The 19322-nt window shown below is 30.8% G+C and overlaps 2 protein-coding genes across 5 annotated transcripts in view; one reads left to right on the top strand and one right to left on the bottom strand.

Annotated features, from left to right (window-relative positions):
• LOC100642504 (trichohyalin) overlaps positions 1-12818 on the top strand; it is a 146904-nt gene extending 134086 nt beyond the window's left edge. For both annotated transcript variants that reach the window (XM_003400612.4, XM_048407184.1), the window contains exons 4-5: positions 2455-2617; positions 7783-12818. In XM_003400612.4, the coding sequence (XP_003400660.2) occupies positions 2455-2617; positions 7783-8052 (433 nt within the window). In that variant the 3' untranslated portion in view covers positions 8053-12818. The remainder of the gene's footprint in view (positions 1-2454; positions 2618-7782) is intronic.
• LOC100643711 overlaps positions 1-19322 on the bottom strand; it is a 334572-nt gene that overhangs the window by 248684 nt on the left and 66566 nt on the right. The window lies entirely within an intron of this gene.

The raw sequence follows: 19322 nt of genomic DNA, 5'->3' as shown, positions 1-19322 counted from the left end.
ATAGTAAGAAAATATTATACAGACATTTTACATCTTTAGCTCAATTCCTCTTAAAATTAATCAATAACATTTTCATATACACACTATGCTATATTAATACTTTAATGTAATTTAAATTTCAAGTCGATTTACCATTCTTTTTAAAATCTGAAAGTTTTAAATCGATGTTCTTTCCAGTTGTAATTTATAATGTATCATATTCACGCCCTTTAAAACATACACGAAAAAACTTATTACTCGATTTAATATATTTACATTGCATTCATAAGTTAATCATAGTTGAAAATGAAATATTCAATAACAATCTGCAAAATTACCAATGTGGATGATAAAACAATTTTCTAATTTCTAATGCAAAATAGAACACAATAATATCTGTACCTCAACAATCGTCCCATTATCCATTATGGTAACTACCTAACACGATACGCAGTATTTGCTATTTGCTTAGAACTCTTGCAAACAATCTCGCGTGCGTAAAGTGGTCTATAACAGATCAGGAAAATACATTATATGTGCAAATTCTGAATTCTTTAGTCATTAAATGGGTTGAATTAAGCTGTGTACATTGAGAAATGCAAAGAATATGTTCATTCTCCGTTTTTTAATTTAACTCCTTTGTATATAGATACTAAGAAATATTATAACATTACCAGTATAAAAAATCATTACATCTGTCTTTTCTTGTTATCTTGTATGTTACTAATTAGTATATTAATGTTGTTAATTATATTAAATATTATTAATTATAGTAATACTATATTTTATTAATTTCAATAATTAAATCAAACACTTTTTTTATATACTTGCATACAGTAACATTGCTTACATAAATGACTATATAAAGTATTTGCACATATTCTTATTTTCCAATGAAACATTTTTCCATTATGTTCTACATTTTTATAGTACATATAACATCTTTATCATTCGAAAGTATTATTGATACGAAATTTAATATACTTGGATCTAATTAATTAGCATATAAATGCTATAAAAATACATATATCCACTGAAATGTAATAATTGTGTAATAATGTTATAAGGTTAGTATCATCGTTTCTGAAAGAATTAATGTCTCGATATATGTTAATTTATCAGATTTCGATTGTGTTTTTAATAGTACGTTGCGCTTTGTTCCGGCATTTCTTGAACACCCCGGTTCATTTTTTCAAGACAGATCTGAATGAAAGTTTCAAAACACGGTCGAAACTTATGAAGCCACAAATATTTCACCTGATAAATATTGCAAAAGTCTGAAACCTAAAATTAATGTCTTACTAATAGTAAAGGAAATCATTGTATATTAAATGTAATTAGTTTAACATAACTTGACAACGTAACTTAGTTAAGTTACGTTGCTATTAGTAACTACTGAAATACAGTTCGATGATAGTTAGTCAACTAACAGAATACAGTGATCGGATCCCGGTTTGTATGCTACTTAGAATTTACAATTAACGGCAGGTGAACACGCGACGTCACATCATACGGAATTTTAAAATTTTAATCATTTTCTACTACATCTTCCATTCTTTATTGCTTTAAATTTCTATATCATTAAGGATTCTTTATTAGAATGTTTCCATTTATTTTTAAAAATTACTTAAATAAAAGCAACGATTTATATATTATTGGAATAAAAGTAATTTAATTAGATAATGATTTATTTAACAAACATCTTATATCAAACATCTGAATCTCAAGCAAACGAAGTTAGTTGGCATAAAATCTTATGACCTTTTTCGAGTTAAATAACCATTTAAATGTATTAACTGACTCAGAGTTATATTGTTCATTTAATTATGAAACTAAAAGGTAATAAAGACAAATTAATTTAGCTGATGATTTTAGTGTTTACAAATGTAAGTATGATGTAATTTTTTTCCAATAGAAATTAAACGATATATATAGAGATAAGGAATCTCTAAATAAAGAAATTAATGTGGCCAAGAGATTTGCAATTCGAATAACTTCATCTTGCTCAGTTAACAGTTTAAATCACTGTGCGCCGTTGCAATTTCGCACCAACGATACTGTACAATTCAATAACTTTATATTTCTAGCGATAAAACACACACGAATATCTCCTTTACTGCAAACATAAAGAAAACGTAAAATGTGCAATAAAATTGCAACAACGTGATATCACTTATATGCATCGAGATTGGTTTTGAAGGATAACAGCTTGAAAAGATGACACAATTTCGCGGCAGTTATTGCGTCTCGTAAGATTCATTACGTGTCGTCGCGGCTGCGACTACCGACAAGATAAATATTCAACCAGAATACTGTCTCAAAATTTCGTCCGTGCGAAACATGTTAGTAGGCTGTGAGTTAACGCGCTGCAAGTCGAGCGACGTTAATGAAACAAACAGGCCGGTCGCACCGTGCACAATGAGCTTCCTCTTTCAGTCATGTTGATAATATAACGTGTCTCTTTATCCTATACAGAGCAAAGGAAGCAAGGGAGAAGGAGGAACGTGACAGGGTCATGAAAGAGCATCGGAGACGGCAGGAAGAGGCCAGGCTGAACGCGTTGCCTGTGAGCGCAAGCATAATAGTCCAACCCGTGGTACCTAACATGTTATCGAGAACGGGTTTCGATATCAACACGGTGAGCCTTCTCTTTCTACAAATGTGTTCCAATTCAAACGTTCCAGCGCGCGATTGTTTCAAGCTTTTGAATTAAGTCGTTCCGATCCTCGACTTTCGATAATTGTTCTGCATTATCCTGCTGCGCTCGTACATGTATGATATATGTCCATAAAGACGAATTTAGACATTACATGCTTTGCATGTGTATCCGGGACGATCCATTTCATTTTCATGTACATTTTATCCAAAATAACCAATGAAAAAAGTAAAGCCGATTTCTACTTCTGATGAACTATAACAGGTAAAATAATAGTTAAAGAAATAATAGTAACAAATAAGGAGATAACACATTGTTTTGCTAACTAATTAATTTTACTAGGAAACTTTAAAATATTTTCTCTGTAGACAATTAGCGATATTTTGAAAATTAGTAAAATATGAAATGGTTGCCAAATGTCGTGTTAATTTAATGAGAATACGGGTTTCGTACGAATTTTTCTAATAGATATTAGGAAATAAATTTTAATGCATGAAACTCACTAGCTTTATACAGGGTGGTTGGTAACTGGTGGTGCAAGCGGAAAGGGGGCGATTCTACGCGAAAAAAGAAGTCGAAAATATAGAATAAAAATTTTTCGTTCGAGGCTTTGTTTTCGAGAAAATCGACTTTGAATTTTCGCTCGGTACGCGTGCACTTTATCACGTCTCGTTATAACGGATCTCACTGTAGATCGTTGTCTCGATGGATATTATTGCAGTTTAAGTTTGTTTTTGCCGTAACGGAAAATTAGGAATACATAATGAAATAATATGAAGTAATCATAAAGTTTATTATTACAAAAATTGCTGAAAATGTTGCCCATTCTGCCCAACACATACTTCTGCTCTTCTAATTAAATTTCTATGAACACTTTCTAACGTATTCGATTGTTTTAAAGTATGAAAGGCTACAATAATCTTTTCTTTCAATTGCTCGCAACTTGCGATTTCTTCAGAATAGACAATTGATTTAATATGGCTCCATAAATAAAAGTCAAGCGGAGTTAAGTCAGGAGAGCGTGGTGGCCAAGCTATTGTTCCAGCGAAAATTCAAAATCGATTTTCTCTAAAACAAAGCCTCATACGAAAAATTTTTATTCTATATTTTCGACTTCTCTTTTCGCGTAGAATCACACCCTTTCCACTTGTATCACCAGTTACCAACCACCCTGTATATCTTAAATATTTAGGTATTGTTAGGTAATACTAAAGCGACAGATTAAAGATTTATTTCAGGTTCAAAATTTTATTTATGTAGGCTGTTGTAAAACACACAAGGGACGTAACATTTGATGTCTATTCTAGGCATCAAAATAATGAAAATACTGTTTAAGGCTAACTTTTAAGTTACAAGCAGCAGATATCCTATTATCATTTGTTTCGGTTCATGGGTCTCACAGTGAGATATATAAAATATGAGTGAGATAGATGGAGGTTCGTCAGTTGTTTTATTAATTAGTATTTTATTAACTAGTTTTTAGTAAAAAAACTTGAAAACTAAACCTCAGACGAAATATAGGAACCTATATAGGAACTTCTTTCAGCGTTTTAATATCTAGAATCGCCCATTAGATATCCTCTACATATTTTGTTAACATGTACAGGTTAATTTTATAGTTAAATATTATGAATTTGTAGAGTAATTTTCTAAATTGTAAACTATAAATGAATATTTTGTCTATTAATAAATTTAACATTGACAAAAATGATATCATTGAATGTTGTATTAATAAATTTATTGATATATTATGTTATATTTGAATCAAGATTGATATTAATTTCTTACACAATTATGAGATAAGAATGTAGTGGAAATGAAATCATAGCAATGTTTTATTTAATATTTTATCCATTACATATGAATATTATATATAATTTTTAATTTAATAAAATTGAGTGAAAGATCAAATTTCTTAATTATAGAAATTATATTTATGAGTACTTGAGAATATCAATAGAAATGTTGTGTTATATTTGAAGGATGTAGGCGATTAGAACAGATTTATATCAAAAACATCTTGTTTTATGATTTTGGGACTAACATCTGGTTTGTATCATTCTATTGAACATTTAAAAAATATTAATAACATTAGTTAGTCATGCAGACTGATATTTATTAAGCTAAAACTACTTATTAATTATAAAACATCATGTATTTATCACTCATTTTCATCTATTTAGTTTAATTATTTCATATTAAACTGTGTATATTTTTAATTCACCAAACAGCGAAATTAGAAAATCATTACTATATTTTTCCCATGTAACCTTCATTTTTAATGGAATTAACGAATATATATCAAATGATAAACTGTTTCTTTTAAAGAATTTCTGCGAATTCACGCGCAAATAATTTCCAGGTATAATCATGTCCATAAAAGTTTAATTCAAAATCCAGTTTTCATAACTTCACAAAAATTCTGTAACATGTCGTTTTCGGAGAAATGAAACCGAAACGGTACATTTCTGTTATATCTAATATCTGCATATCTAATATCTACATATGTAGGCTTTCGAAACGAGCATCATTATCGTTGATATCGATTAGTAATGGGAGCTTGCTATCGTTAAACGTGGAGTAATTCCGCATTCAATATGGCTCCCATGCAAGTACTAATTTATAGTAGAATATTTGTAGCCTCCCAATTGTTATAAAGGTAGCAATTAATTATGTGTTACTTATAAATTAAACACTGAAGCTATTCATTATCAATAAAAAATTAAACGAATATTACATTGCACAGATATAAAGTTTTGCTTGTAACGTATATAATGTAATATATGTAATGTATAATAACACATACGTATAACTAAGATTTCGCTCGGAAGATGAATGGGAATTTTCTTTCTGAGTACATAAATTCTCTTGATAGAAATGGTTTATTAGATTGGTTAATAAAAAGTATTTCCAAAATGGAACCATATCCGATTTCGATAATCTTTTAGTATCTTGTCAAGGTCATCACCCTGAGTAGTGTTCTAAAGATTTTAATTGGTGTTTGCCTTTTATTGAAAAAGTTATTTTCGAAAAACGTTTATTAAAAAATATATAATTTTTCGGGCACCATTTGCATTTGGTAGAGTGTATAGTAAATCGAATGCTCTTATCTATCTTCCTTACTGAAACCTGTGCTATTGATGTTTCTTATGACTCCAACAAAATTGATTTCTTATGACATGTGAACAGAAAAGCTGACTCATAATCAATACTGAAAGATCATTGTATTCGAACGTTGTATTTAATTTCGTTATTATAAATTGATGTCTATTATGAAGTAAAAGCGTGGACAAAAGACTTTTCTCTGCATTCCCATCCAGAAAAAAATCTAAGCTAACCCAAATCTAAATTTAATGTATAAGGGACAGACCCGTCCTACGCCCACGTATTTGATTATACTATACATATTGTACTACATATATACTATACATACTCCGCATTAAAACCTTCACAACACAATTCAGAGTGGTGATTTTAACAACATATTAAGGAAGTATCGAAATCGTGAGTAACTCCGTTTTTTGTAAATATTTATCAAAATGGTTGACATAGATGATATAGATGATGAAGAAATACAATATTATATTTCTAATTTCTATATTAAAATTGCTCGTTATATCCTTTAAAATTACTTGTTTTATTTAATGTGCAGTGGGGCTAAAATTATATAAAACTATAATAATTTACAATGTATTAGAAACATTATTTTTATCTACATTTCCATAAAAAATTTAATGGATTAATTAATATGTTTAGAAGATTAATTTCCATTCTATAATTGAATCAATTATATAATTGAAAGTAAACACATTCACGTAACTTATTATATTGTTATATCAAAAGTATGCAGAGTTATTGGTAAGAATAAGTAATTATTCAAATATAAGAACAACCCAAGATATATTAATAGAGAGTGATTATAATTTATACAGTTTTCTTTTCTTATACTAGATATGTCTAAATATAGCTAAATTTATTGTTTCAGTATGTTTAACTACTGGATGCGAAATATAACCTTATATGCACTTCTGTTTTATTAATTGCACAATATTTCTATTTTAGTTATATTTTTAATTACCGATTAATAAGTTAAGAAACAATCCGCTGATATAAACACGTCAAAGTCTTAACAATGAGTAAGTATCAATGAGTAATCATGAATCAAAATATCACTTTCGTAATCTATAGTTCTATTCTACTTAAAGCTAATTTTATCCATATATTCTATATTGATTACATCGATATTAAATAGGATAATGCGGAACATAGTTTGGCTCATAAAATAAAAAAATATATGAATCGACCTGACAAAAACAGTATACCAGCGTAGCTACTATAACCCAAACTAAAAAAATATAAGAAATTAAAATATAATATAAGCATTCATATCTTAGTTTAAATGATTTCGACTATGAATAATCGTTATAAATAGTCATTTATTTTTTGCTTACCTGTAATAACCTATATCGATAATAGAAATTATTTTTAGATACGAATAATCATTATCGATAATGAAACTTCTTTTTATTTATTATCAGACAGTGTTGATAACAGAAATTACTTTTACTGATAACCATTATCTGTGGTGAATATTTTTTGGTTACCATTAATTATTATCCATAACGAAAATCTTTTTCGTCTCTACCAAACATCCTCGATTTTTATTAAAATTCAAGATTTAAATTCGATATAATTCAAATTAAAACATTATTGATGGTTAGAGTACGAATTTTTATAGAAATTTATATTTTTATGGACACAATTAAAGAAATAAGACTTAAATAGAGATTCGTGCTTTCTACTATAAATTATAACGAGTACTCTACTTGACTAGGTACTTAATATATTTCTGCATATTTTTTTATACATCTATTCATGCTACGAAAGCGTATTTTATTTATATTCAAATTTCCATTTTTATGAATACGAATAAATAAATATAATCTATACAAAGATTTGTCTTTCCTACAATAACGATAATATAACAACGAGTACTATATTTTGAAATTTTTATATATTTGTTGTATACTATATGCATTCTGTGCATTTTTGCCCCTTTAAATTTTTGATGAATGTATAAAAATCCGCAGTCTGATAAATAATATATTCAGTATATAAATCTACTTGAGATTTCTATTTCTTCACAGCGACTTGATCCGTATCAAGAAGGAGTGCAAGTGCCAAACTTTCCAGCGCCACCAACTCGACAGCCACCTGTACAAAGTCCTTCACCCTGTGTTTGGGCGGTTGTTCAATGCTGTCCATCGAAAACCAATCGTCTAGTCACCTGTTTCGAATCCATGGGTTGTCCAGGTCTTAACTGGGACCCTAACCCATGCAAAGGTTCCATTATACAAGCCGCTAAGGAGCAGGTGGGGAAATTTTACGCTCAGCTCGAGGAAGAGGATTTTTATTAATGGAAACACGTGGAATGTGAAATGTGCCAAGTTCCAAGGTTTTATGGATCATCCAAATATCTTTCGAGCATCGATTACAAGAAATTGTCTCTAGCTTTTTAAGAAACTGAAGGGAATTACTGTGAGTGGATCGAATAATTAATAACAACTTTATATGCAGGATTAATTATGTAAAAAGATCCTATTGATGGAAATTTTGAATACATAATAAATCTTAATAGTTGATAAATAATAGGTATATTGATAATTATAGATATTTTATCTTTAATTGATAATAGATACATTTCCTTTCATTTTAGTTCTTTTATAATACCATTGGCTTAGGAAGTTCATGATAAATTCAATACGTAGGATATTTTGTATAAAATAAAGTTTGTTCTTCCTAGTCTAGATTTACATTTATGCAAATGAAAATAGTGGATAAAGAAATTTTTTGGAAATAAGTTTGAGTTGAACATTTAGATGATTATTACTGTTAGAAAATTTGAGAATTTTTAAAACTGAATCTACATAATATTTTATTATAATTAATTGCAATTATAATTATAGTAAAACAAAATATCGTCGATTATAACGAACTGTTTTTCAAATGTTGAATGATATAAAATTTCCTCCAAATCTATTGACATGACAATTTAATTTTGCAAAGGTACCTTCATAAAAAAACAAATTATTTTATTTCATTTGATCAAATTGACAATTTCATATTTCTTAAGTTTGTTAAATATGTTAACATGTTCAATGTACATTAATATATGTACTGACGTAACATATTAACATATTAACATATACATAAATATACACTTCTATCAAATATACGAATATATACAAAATTTATATTTATAATTATATTAGAATATTCAGCTTTTTCGATCCACTCAATTATTCAATATAACTTGTAGCACATTGCAAGAAGAGCCTGTTCTTCGTTGTTCTCGTATTCTTAGATCGTAAATTCTACCTATAGTTATATTATAGATTCGGTATTTTTCTACTCGCTTCTTTAGATCGTCGTTAACGATGCATGATAGCCTTTTTAAATATAACAAAGCGAACAAATGCGCCAAGAGTTTCGAAACCGTGCACTGTGTTCTTGTGAAATCGATGGATCAGAAATTTTGCGATGGTTGCAATCACTTCAAATATATTTTCTGAGTATTGCAATTCTTCCAAGTTAAGTTTAATAACAAAAAATAGTGTAATATTGTATTAGGTACAAATGATTCTTTGCAAAGGCTCCAAACGTAAGATATAAAAACACAGAGAGAAATAAAGATGTCCCAGGTTTCTAAACGAAGCAAATCTATATAATATATTCTATAAGGAAAACTAAGTAAAAAGTTTTATAGAATCTATAGCTCATAAATATTTATTAAAAAGTTATAACTGAAATACAAAGTAATAACCAATTTTTCTTTAATTGTTTAAATCTGGTAATTAAACGGACATTATTCTTGCTATCAACCTAATCCAACCTAGATCTGATTATATATATAATTCTACTTACATGGAATTTAAAAACATATTTTCTATGACAAGAATTAATAATTAGTAGAATTAATTCAGAAACTAATGTATAGAATTCATAATGCATTGACTGAAATTGAGAGAAAATTAGAAAAAATTGTCAATGTAAAAAATTTTGTTTTTGCATTTTTATTTAGAAATAGTGAAATAAAAGTTAAAATATCAAGTACATGAATATCACTAATCTGTTTCTCTCCTTTATCAAACAGGCAGTCGGTCGATTGTTATTTTATATTTCTTTAATAATTTTTTAATGAACATTTATGTTTATATGACATTTTTCTCTTCTCATTACTTCGTTTTGCGGAGAAAACTGGAAACATCTATATAGAGTTTCAAACGCCACTTAGAAATTTTTCTCGCAATTAAAAATTAAAAACAAAATCTTCAGCGATTTTTAATTATAGGACATAGCGTTGGAGTATTTGCTGGGAATACTTACCAGGTCTAACGAAAACTATGAAACGTTTCGTAACCCATTAAAGGTCAAACAATTAAATAATATATAAAAGTTGAGTAAGCAGAACATTACTGTTGCATATAAAGCAAATTTTTGTGCTATAAAGAGAATTACACAAAGAATATATTAAAGTAATAGATATAATATATTACAGAAACCCATTACTCAAATCGGAGGTAGAAAAAGGATTTTTATAATTGATATAAATATTTTTTTACCATAGTGATACAAAATACATCAATTTCGCTTTTCATAAAATTGTAAAATCCATATGGAAGGAGAAATATTCGGTTCGAAAAATTTGCAGCGTTTTTATTATGAAATTCTATCAAATAATAAAATATTCCAAAAAATATTGCCCTTAGTTAGATACTAAAGAGAATTAGAGACAAACATAAAAAGTTCGTTAATAAAACAGGTTTCCTTTTTCAGTAAGACAATATTAAACTTTAAAATATATAATATATTTTATAATTATATAATCTATATCTGTATGAATATAACATACTCTCATTATTATTTATCATGGTCTTCAAAAAACTTAATTAATAATAAAATTACATTTTATAAGATTATTTATTTATTAAAATGGTGACGAAAAATATATTAAGGGAATCCTTGGAATCTTCTTTCAGAGCTACAATTTCTTTTGATAATTTTGATAATTTGATAATATAAACTGAAGAGAATGTCAAACGAAACGTTGCAGTAATGCAACATTAGTCTTTAATGGGTTAATGAAAATACCTCGTTCAGCGAATTAACGTTTTATGCGAAATAAGCAATACTGGGACCATTAAATCGTTTCCAGACTCGCCACAGAAGGATCAAACGAAACAGGAATCGCTATGCTTTACAGAACGCGATACAATTTCGAGAGGGAGCCAATATTCAACAGAGAGTAACTGATCGTTTAGAATTGGACAATCGCCAATTTCAGTGCCGAGTCGGTTAGCATGTAAAAATATAGATATAAAGAAAGTATGAGAGATAGAGTGAATGTATGAATGAGAGTGAAAAAGAAGAGAGAAAAGAGAGAGGAAAGAGAGAGGGAAAGAGGGAAGAAAAATGCGACATCTGTTCGCATAGTAGACACACGCGCAATTAAGCATGTTCGCTTCTCGTTTAACAAACGTAAAGTTATTAACTATTAAGTCCTTTGCTTTTTTCCTCTTGTACGTAGTCGTCGAGCTATATTATCGCAGCTTTCTCACATGTGATATAATAGATAGGCTCTTAATTTGCTATAGCATAGTAACATATTTATCTGTATAATATAACCGAACATGCACGAGTATTATAGCGAATCAAAACGAAAGCTCTTTCGAAACGAATGGAAATATTGAAAGGTATATGAAGAGTAAAGAGAATAATAAGGTTTGGAAAACTATTTGTTTAATAGTCTTCCAATATACATATAATGCATTTTGTGACAAATGAGATTAGAGAATTATGTAGATTCATTATTAGATTACGAATATTTATGCAAATTCAAATTCTTATGAAAACAATTAAAGAGATTAAATTTAAGCAGATATTTGTTTTGGCAACTCAATCTAATAGTGATTATCATATATTATTATATATTATTAGTTACACATCCGGTGTCCAGTAATTATAAGTGAGACGTCGCACTGAAGAATTGACGTACTGTTGCTATTTCAAAGGTAAAAGAAAAACATGATACACAATGAATTATTATCTTTATATGTTTAGTCTTGTTTATTTGTTTATATTAATCGAGTAGAAGCAAAATTGTTTATATTTTCTTTTTCTTTGAAAAGTTTCTGTTGTAACAACAATATTTTTCTAAAATATGCAGTACCTCGATTAGAGTATGAATTTTATCTTTATTTATATTTACTTTATCTATACTTCCTCAATAGTGAACTTCAAAGTATCAGAAGGTCTCACGCGTAAAGAGAGAACGGAAAATAAAGTATTTAAACGTTAATATAATTGCTGGCTATAGTATCGAATAACATATTTTAATAACAGTATAAATTGACATTTTTATTTTGTTCCAATACTCTGCAGCGTTCAACTACAAGAACAAATTTAAATATTTTAAAATAATTATTTTTACTTATTTTTGTTATTTCTATTGTAGGTAAATTTTATATGCATAGCTAATTCATCGTTCCTCTTGTTCTTTCACTTATGAAGTAAAAGTACAGAAGAAGGATAATTTTATTTTCATATGAGAAAAGATTATCTATTTTGAACTATTTTATACATATTAATACTAAACAAACACAGACGAGATAAAAACATTGGAATAAAAATGTAATAATTTCCTTCAGTTCCTATGCTTTTTTTCTATTCTTTCTTGCAAGGAACTATCTTCTAATTTTTCATTAATCAATGTTCCAATAATCGAGGTTCTACTGTATTAATAATCGATTATTCTCAACAATTTTCCTTATTTTTTCCTCACTCTTCATATGTGTGGATATGTACAGTATGCACTTGTTCGCCCAAAGAAAATACGATATAATAGATTTTGCTAATGTATTACGTGACAATAGCAACAGGATACTTTAGTTGATTGCAACTGTAGATGGTTAAGCGAATATTAATATTTCTTGTTCTGATTAATATTTTATAGCGCTAGCAACGATAAGATCGATATTTTTCTACTTGACACGTTGCAAAGAGGAATATGTAACAATACGTGCTTGAACTGGTGAGAAGACTATAGAGATTCTTAGCTCGCTGTAACATATTTAACATTTAACTTTATAATATAATTCTTTATAAATATGAATGTCTAACTCAATTTAATGTAATTTCTTATTTTTACGCCTTACACCAATTCACAGGATGATTCATGTTATAGAATATTTAAATATATATAGATATTTTTTAATGTATCCCTCAAATGGTCTTCTGGGATGGTATTGGTTTGCCCGAAAAGTTCGTTCCGATTTTTAAGAAAAATTCAAACGCAGCATACTTAAATTTCGATACACATTTATTGAATTATATAGGTGCCATTTTGTTTTAACAACCTTTTGAAGAATATTCCATTCTTCCAAAACCTCTCAGGTTTTTCGGCAAAAAACTTTTCGATATGATTTTCTATGTCGACCAAAGAATTAAAGCTTTTGCTATTAAGGATATTTTGTAATGACCTAAATAAATGAAAATGTGCGGCTATATGTCTAATAAATGGTGGATGGGGTAGCACATTCTAACCAAGCTCCAGCGGTTTTTGTCGAGTAATCAAAAACATATGAGGCTGCGCATTGTCCTAATGAAACACGACGTCTTCCGATTTGCTAGCTCTAAACGTTTCTGTTCAATAACTGTCTTAAATTCGACTAATTACAAGCAATACTTTTCCGAATTTATCGTCTGGTTGTTTGGTAGAAGTTCATAATACAAAGATCCTTTTCAGTCCCATCAAACACAAAGTATGACTTTCTTTGAACGAAGACCGGCTTTTGGGATGGTTAAAGGTTATTCATTTCGCCTCTCTCAAGATCTTCTCCGCTCAAAATGATTATAAATAATCTATTTTTCATCCCTCGTCACTACTTGCTTCAAAAATGGTGTCTTCTCGTTGCGAACCGCAAATGGAAACGTGATCCATCAGATTTTATTCCGATAAATCGTGGAGAACGCATACACCAAAACGGTTTATATAGCCAAGCTTCACAAAATGCTCATGGATGGTGCATTTTCATATTTCATATCTGCTAATTTTCGTGTCGTATAGCGTGGATTATTCTCGATCAGTACTTTGATCCGATTGTTCGGGATTTGGAGTGGTCGTCAGTTTATGACTCGGACAGCACATCTGCCTTTTTTGGAAAAATCCGAATTTCCTACCTCCCAAATTGTAATTTTTATTTTTATGTTTTTACAATGCGGACCTCAACAAGAGGCTAATTGACATTCTAAGTGCTTGATGGGTCCGCTTTAAAGTGAGTATCTGGTATTAATCAGCGACACCAGAGGAGATACCCCCACGAGGATACACAGTTACAAGATTGGAAGGGATAGATTCCCACCTCACAGAAACCATGGTAAGAAGGACACCCCCTGGATTAAAAGTTAGCATATAAGAACCAAGCGCTTCAAGGGACCAGTCTTCTTCAACCAGCCTTCAAACAGTCTTACTCTTATCAGACAGTCTTAAACAGTGCAAATAAACAGTGCAACTACCAGGTATGTAAATATGAAACCGGAATTTTTGTATAGAAAATACACGTTTATTGTATGAAAATGATTAAAAATATTTTATTGGAAGTATTGTCCATCGCTAGCTATACATTTTTCCCACCTGTCTGGCAATTGGTGGATGTCACGCCAAAAAAAACTGTCGCTCTTTTGAGGCAAACCAGTCATCGAGCCATTTTCGTACATTTTCGTAAGAAGTGAAGTGCTGGTCGAAAAGTGCGTGTCCCATCGATGCAAATAAATAGTAATCGGACGGAGCCAAGTCTGGTGAGTAAGCCGCATGCGAAAGTATTTCCCAACTGAACGCTTCAATCGTTTCCTTGACCGGTTTTGTTGTATGTGATGGTGCATTATCATGAAGCAAAATTACTTTGTGTTAAATCTTTTACGCTTAGGATTCTCAAAATATATCCACTTTTCATCGTCAGTCACAATTCGGTGGAGAAATGACTTTCTTTTGTGGCGAGCACCATTTCGCAAGTGGTTTTTCGGTTTTCCTGCTGTCTTTCATTCAGTTCATGTGGAACCCATTTTCCCACCTTCTGGATCTTTCCCATGGCTTTCAAACGTATGGAGACGGTTTTTCGTGTCATGTTTAATTGATCAGCGAGTTGTTGTTGCGTTTGAGCATTATCCTCATCCAACAATGCTTGCAATTCGTTGTCTTGAAACTTTTTCGGTGGTCTTCCACGTTCTTCGTTCCTCACGTCAAAATTGCCACTTCTGAATTTTTTAAACCACTCAAAGCACTGTGATTTACCAAGAGCATGCTCACGTAAGTTTCAACAAGCATTCGATGCGATTCTGCAGCAGTTTTTTTCAAATGGTATATTATATATTATTAATGGTTATATTATTTATTATTTGATATTGTATTAAGATTAAAGCGAGAAAGTTAATTAATTCTGTTAACAAATACATAATTAAAATCCTGAATACATTTGAATTTGATTTAGAAGGATTGTAATCAGGATGTAACAAATCTACTAAAGTAGGAAGTGAAATGACAAATTGAACAGAAATCGAGTTATCAGTTATCCAGTACAACGGTCTCATTCACGATGATTTTAGAATGTATTGGGTGGGTCAAAGGAAACAAATTCTTCTCTTTGAGTTGCCGGTCACGTTGCTTTTCAACAGGCAATGCCCATTTTATGTCCGGTGAGGTGCGAGATTATTCTACTCACTCGAAACTCACTCGAAACTCATTCTTGTTATAAATGTTTTAAGAAAAATTTTGGCATATCTATTCTTAAGGTGGAAACTCGTGTTTATCAACAATGGTACTTTTATACTTTTTTCAAACATAAAATAAAAAAATGTAAAAAATGGGAGTGAGTCTTAATATAAAGAACGTATCAGAATGAAGCAGCTTCTTTCTACAATATTAATTTTGCTAATAATTGAAGCTTAAAACTATTTGAAGAATATATTAAAAACTTACATATTTAAGATTTGGAAATGGAAAGTACCGCAAAAATTCCAAACTATGGCTTTCTATATATGACAAAGTATCTCAATATAGTAATATCCAATCTCTTTACCTAAGTTTCGCCGTATCCGCTCGATAAACTATTGTCTGCAGTTGGGTATCTCGTTTCACTCAGTGCGTTGCGCTTCTGACATACTAATTGCGGAGCAATACTCCGCGACGATAACCCCACAGTTCATAAATGTATCCCTCCGTGGCATAATTACCTAATTTGCACAGAAACTACGGTACATCGAGCGACGGTGTCGTTTTCATGAAATTACCAAAACTAGTCAAATTTGTGGAGTTTGGTCAATAGTGCACAGTGGACCATTAAAATGTATTTTATGATCAAAATTTAATTTTTCAACTTTGACGTATTAAAAAAAATTTTGTTGTTTCCCAAAGCTTTCAGTTTCAAAATCTGCACATACTTTTCTTTTCAGATCATTCTATAATCTCATGAAATGTTACGAAGATAATATATAATAATTCTGTTTTTGCTGATTTTTAATTTTAATATCATTTGATCGTTGAAAAAGATAAGAAGACAAAAACCTTTTGGAGTTTTTTGAAAATAAGTGATGGTAGGTTTCGAAAGTTTTTGAAGGACGAATAATATTATGTTAATTATACATTATTAATATTATTATTAATTGTTAATAATTGTTAATAATTGTTAATATAATTATTAATTGTTTATGTATAACTGATGTTTTTAACATTTTTCAATGATGGAGAGTATAACAAAAATATATATTTAGTTCCACAACCAAATGCAAAGATAGTTTTGACATGTAATTTAGTTGACAACATATTGAATTTCAAATTTGCTTTTGTGTGACAGACGAATTGTTAACACGAGCATACATATTTCAAGTGCAACGTTCTGTATGAATTTTGACAAATAGTTTGTATAGCCTGTACAGTATAGTAGGTTTAAGAGCGACTTACAATTACAGATAGACTGCTGCGAGTGAGATGTTTTCATTGTGTGAATCTTACTTATTGATGGTATTAGCTTTTATAAACTAAATGTTGATGTATGCATAATGTCGATTTATGTTGTTATAAGTCAGGACTTTGAGCAGCGCGAAAGCCCGGCGATGATAATTTTGTGGAATACGATTGCGGTGTGTTGATCAGTATGCGGATGAATCTGGTGCGAAATCAGGGAATCGCAGAAAGTTGAAACGCATAAACGAACACGATGCAAAGTTAAGGAGTCGCTGGGAAGACGGTATAGACGAATTCAATATGAAGTCGAGGAGCTGCCGGGAGGTTGGAAAACAGCACAGACGAACCCATCTATAGTTGGGTAGCTGTTAGAAGCTTGGGGAAAATACAGGCGGGACCTTTTGCGAAATCAGGGACCTGCGGAATGCGAACGAACCTGATGCAAAATTAGGGAGTCGCAGGAGGAGTTTGGTTTGCATGGACGAATTCGACGCGAGACTAGAGACTCACTGCAGAGATTTCCTTTGGATTAAGACGTGCGAACGAAACCGATGTAGAATCAGAGAATCGCAAGAAATGTTAGTAAAGACATCGTGACTTGGTTAATGAAAGTCGATATGACTCAAACGATAAAGTCGTATTGTGTGGATACGTTCAACTATGGTGTATAATATTGCGAGCTTGAATACGAATAAGTGATTTCGACTCATTATATATACAGGGTGGTTGGTAACTGGTGGTACAAGCGGAAAGGGGGAGATTCTACGCGAAAAAAGAAGTCGAAAATATAGAATAAAAATTTTTCGTTTGAGGCTTTGTTTTCAAGAAAATCGACTTTGAATTTTCGCTGGAACAATAGCTTGGCCACCACACTCTCCTGACTTAACTCTGCTTGACTTTTATTTATGGAGCCATATTAAATCAATTGTCTATTCTGAAGAAATCGCAAGTTGCGAGCAATTGAAAGAAAAGATTATTGTAGCCTTTCATACTTTAAAACAATCGAATACGTTAGAAAGTGTTCATAGAAATTTAATTAGAAGAGCAGAAGTATGTGTTGGGCAGAATGGGCAACATTTTCAGCAATTTTTGTAATAATAAACTTTATGATTACTTCATATTATTTCATTATGTATTCCTAATTTTCCGTTACGGCAAAAACAAACTGCGATAATATCCATCGAGACAACGATCTACAGTGAGATCCGTTATAACGAGACGTGATGAAGTGCACGCGTACCCAGCGAAAATTCAAAGTCGATTTTCGCGAAAACAAAGCCTCAAACAAAAAATTTTTATTCTATATTTTCGACTTCTTTTTTCGCGTAGAATCGCCCCCTTTCCGCTTGTACCATTAGTTACCAACCACCCTGTATATATATCGCGAAAATCTCGAAAGTCTATGGTAAGAGTGGATCAACAGTTTATTGTGTGTATATGAGAAAGTAATCCTTCATGGTTTCCGAGAACAATACCCTCCGGAAGTTTACCACAGATCGTATCCTAGCGTACGTATTATTATATTATCCAGCACAACCGTGCCGTATTACTTAGAATATATGTATATGAATATTTTAAAATGAAAGGCGTTTTTCTTCAAGGAATTTAAAGAGTGGAGTCCAGATGTTCTTTATCCGTAAAAATGTTGAAAAAATCAATGTATGTAAAAATCCCATATTGGTTTCTCGAGAACAATCCTGTTTGCACTTCGCAAAGTGCAAACTTTGCGCCAACATTTCATAGTCATTGTAGTTTACTTTTCAGGATGGACCTGAAACTGAAAGTTACAAGTCTCATTGTCTGCACTGATGCTGAATCATGTTTCGTGTTGGTTGATCAAATTAATGACTTAACTCGGAAGATCTAGCCGAAAGTCGTTTAATTCAGTTGAGCAATCAGATTAAAAAGTTAAACTATCTAAACACACAACATACAAATATAAAATTCACCATGAAAGTCAAACGAAACGGAAAGCTACATTTCCTTGATTTCCTCATTTACAACAACACACTAGGACCACCAAAATAAGTGAAATCCTGCGCAATCCCGAAAACAAGAAACTCCCTCTTGAAAACAAGAAACAAGAAAAACAAGAAACGCTCCAGATATTTAAAAGATAGAGGGAATTAGAAGAATGGTCAAAGAATGAAGGAACGCCAGAGCAAAATTCGCTTGAAACATTTCAATCTATCCTGGCAGAACGCCATATCAAGATAGATTACTCCATATACTTCGAGAAAACAATGATCATGCGAATGGTCGCAAAACAATCGAAATTTTGAGACATTGGAGCAATTTGAACAGAAACAGTGGGTATTACATCAACAATTTGGCAGTCTATCCTCCTGACTTTTTAATTCGATTGACCAATCAAATTAAACGACTTCCCATTAGATCATACGGGTTGAGCATCCAGTTTAAGCGTTCAAGTTGAGCTATCAGTTTGATCAGCCAATCGTGACATCGTTCAGTATAAGTGGACAATTAGTCTCAAACCCTCAGTTCGATGTCTGCCCTGAGGAAGTAGACTGCAATGTCTATGAAACGTTCACGCAAAGTGCAAGTGTAAAATGTAAACACGATTGTCCCAAAAACTATTATAATGTTATCTGACTATCGTGAAAGTTTGAAGTCTAAAAGTATGTAAAAATGCTTTTAATTTCAGCAATG

Source organism: Bombus terrestris, chromosome 7 (assembly GCF_910591885.1).
Source record: "Bombus terrestris chromosome 7, iyBomTerr1.2, whole genome shotgun sequence".
Classification (NCBI taxonomy): domain Eukaryota; kingdom Metazoa; phylum Arthropoda; class Insecta; order Hymenoptera; family Apidae; genus Bombus; species Bombus terrestris.
This window is presented reverse-complemented; position numbering and strand designations above follow the sequence as displayed.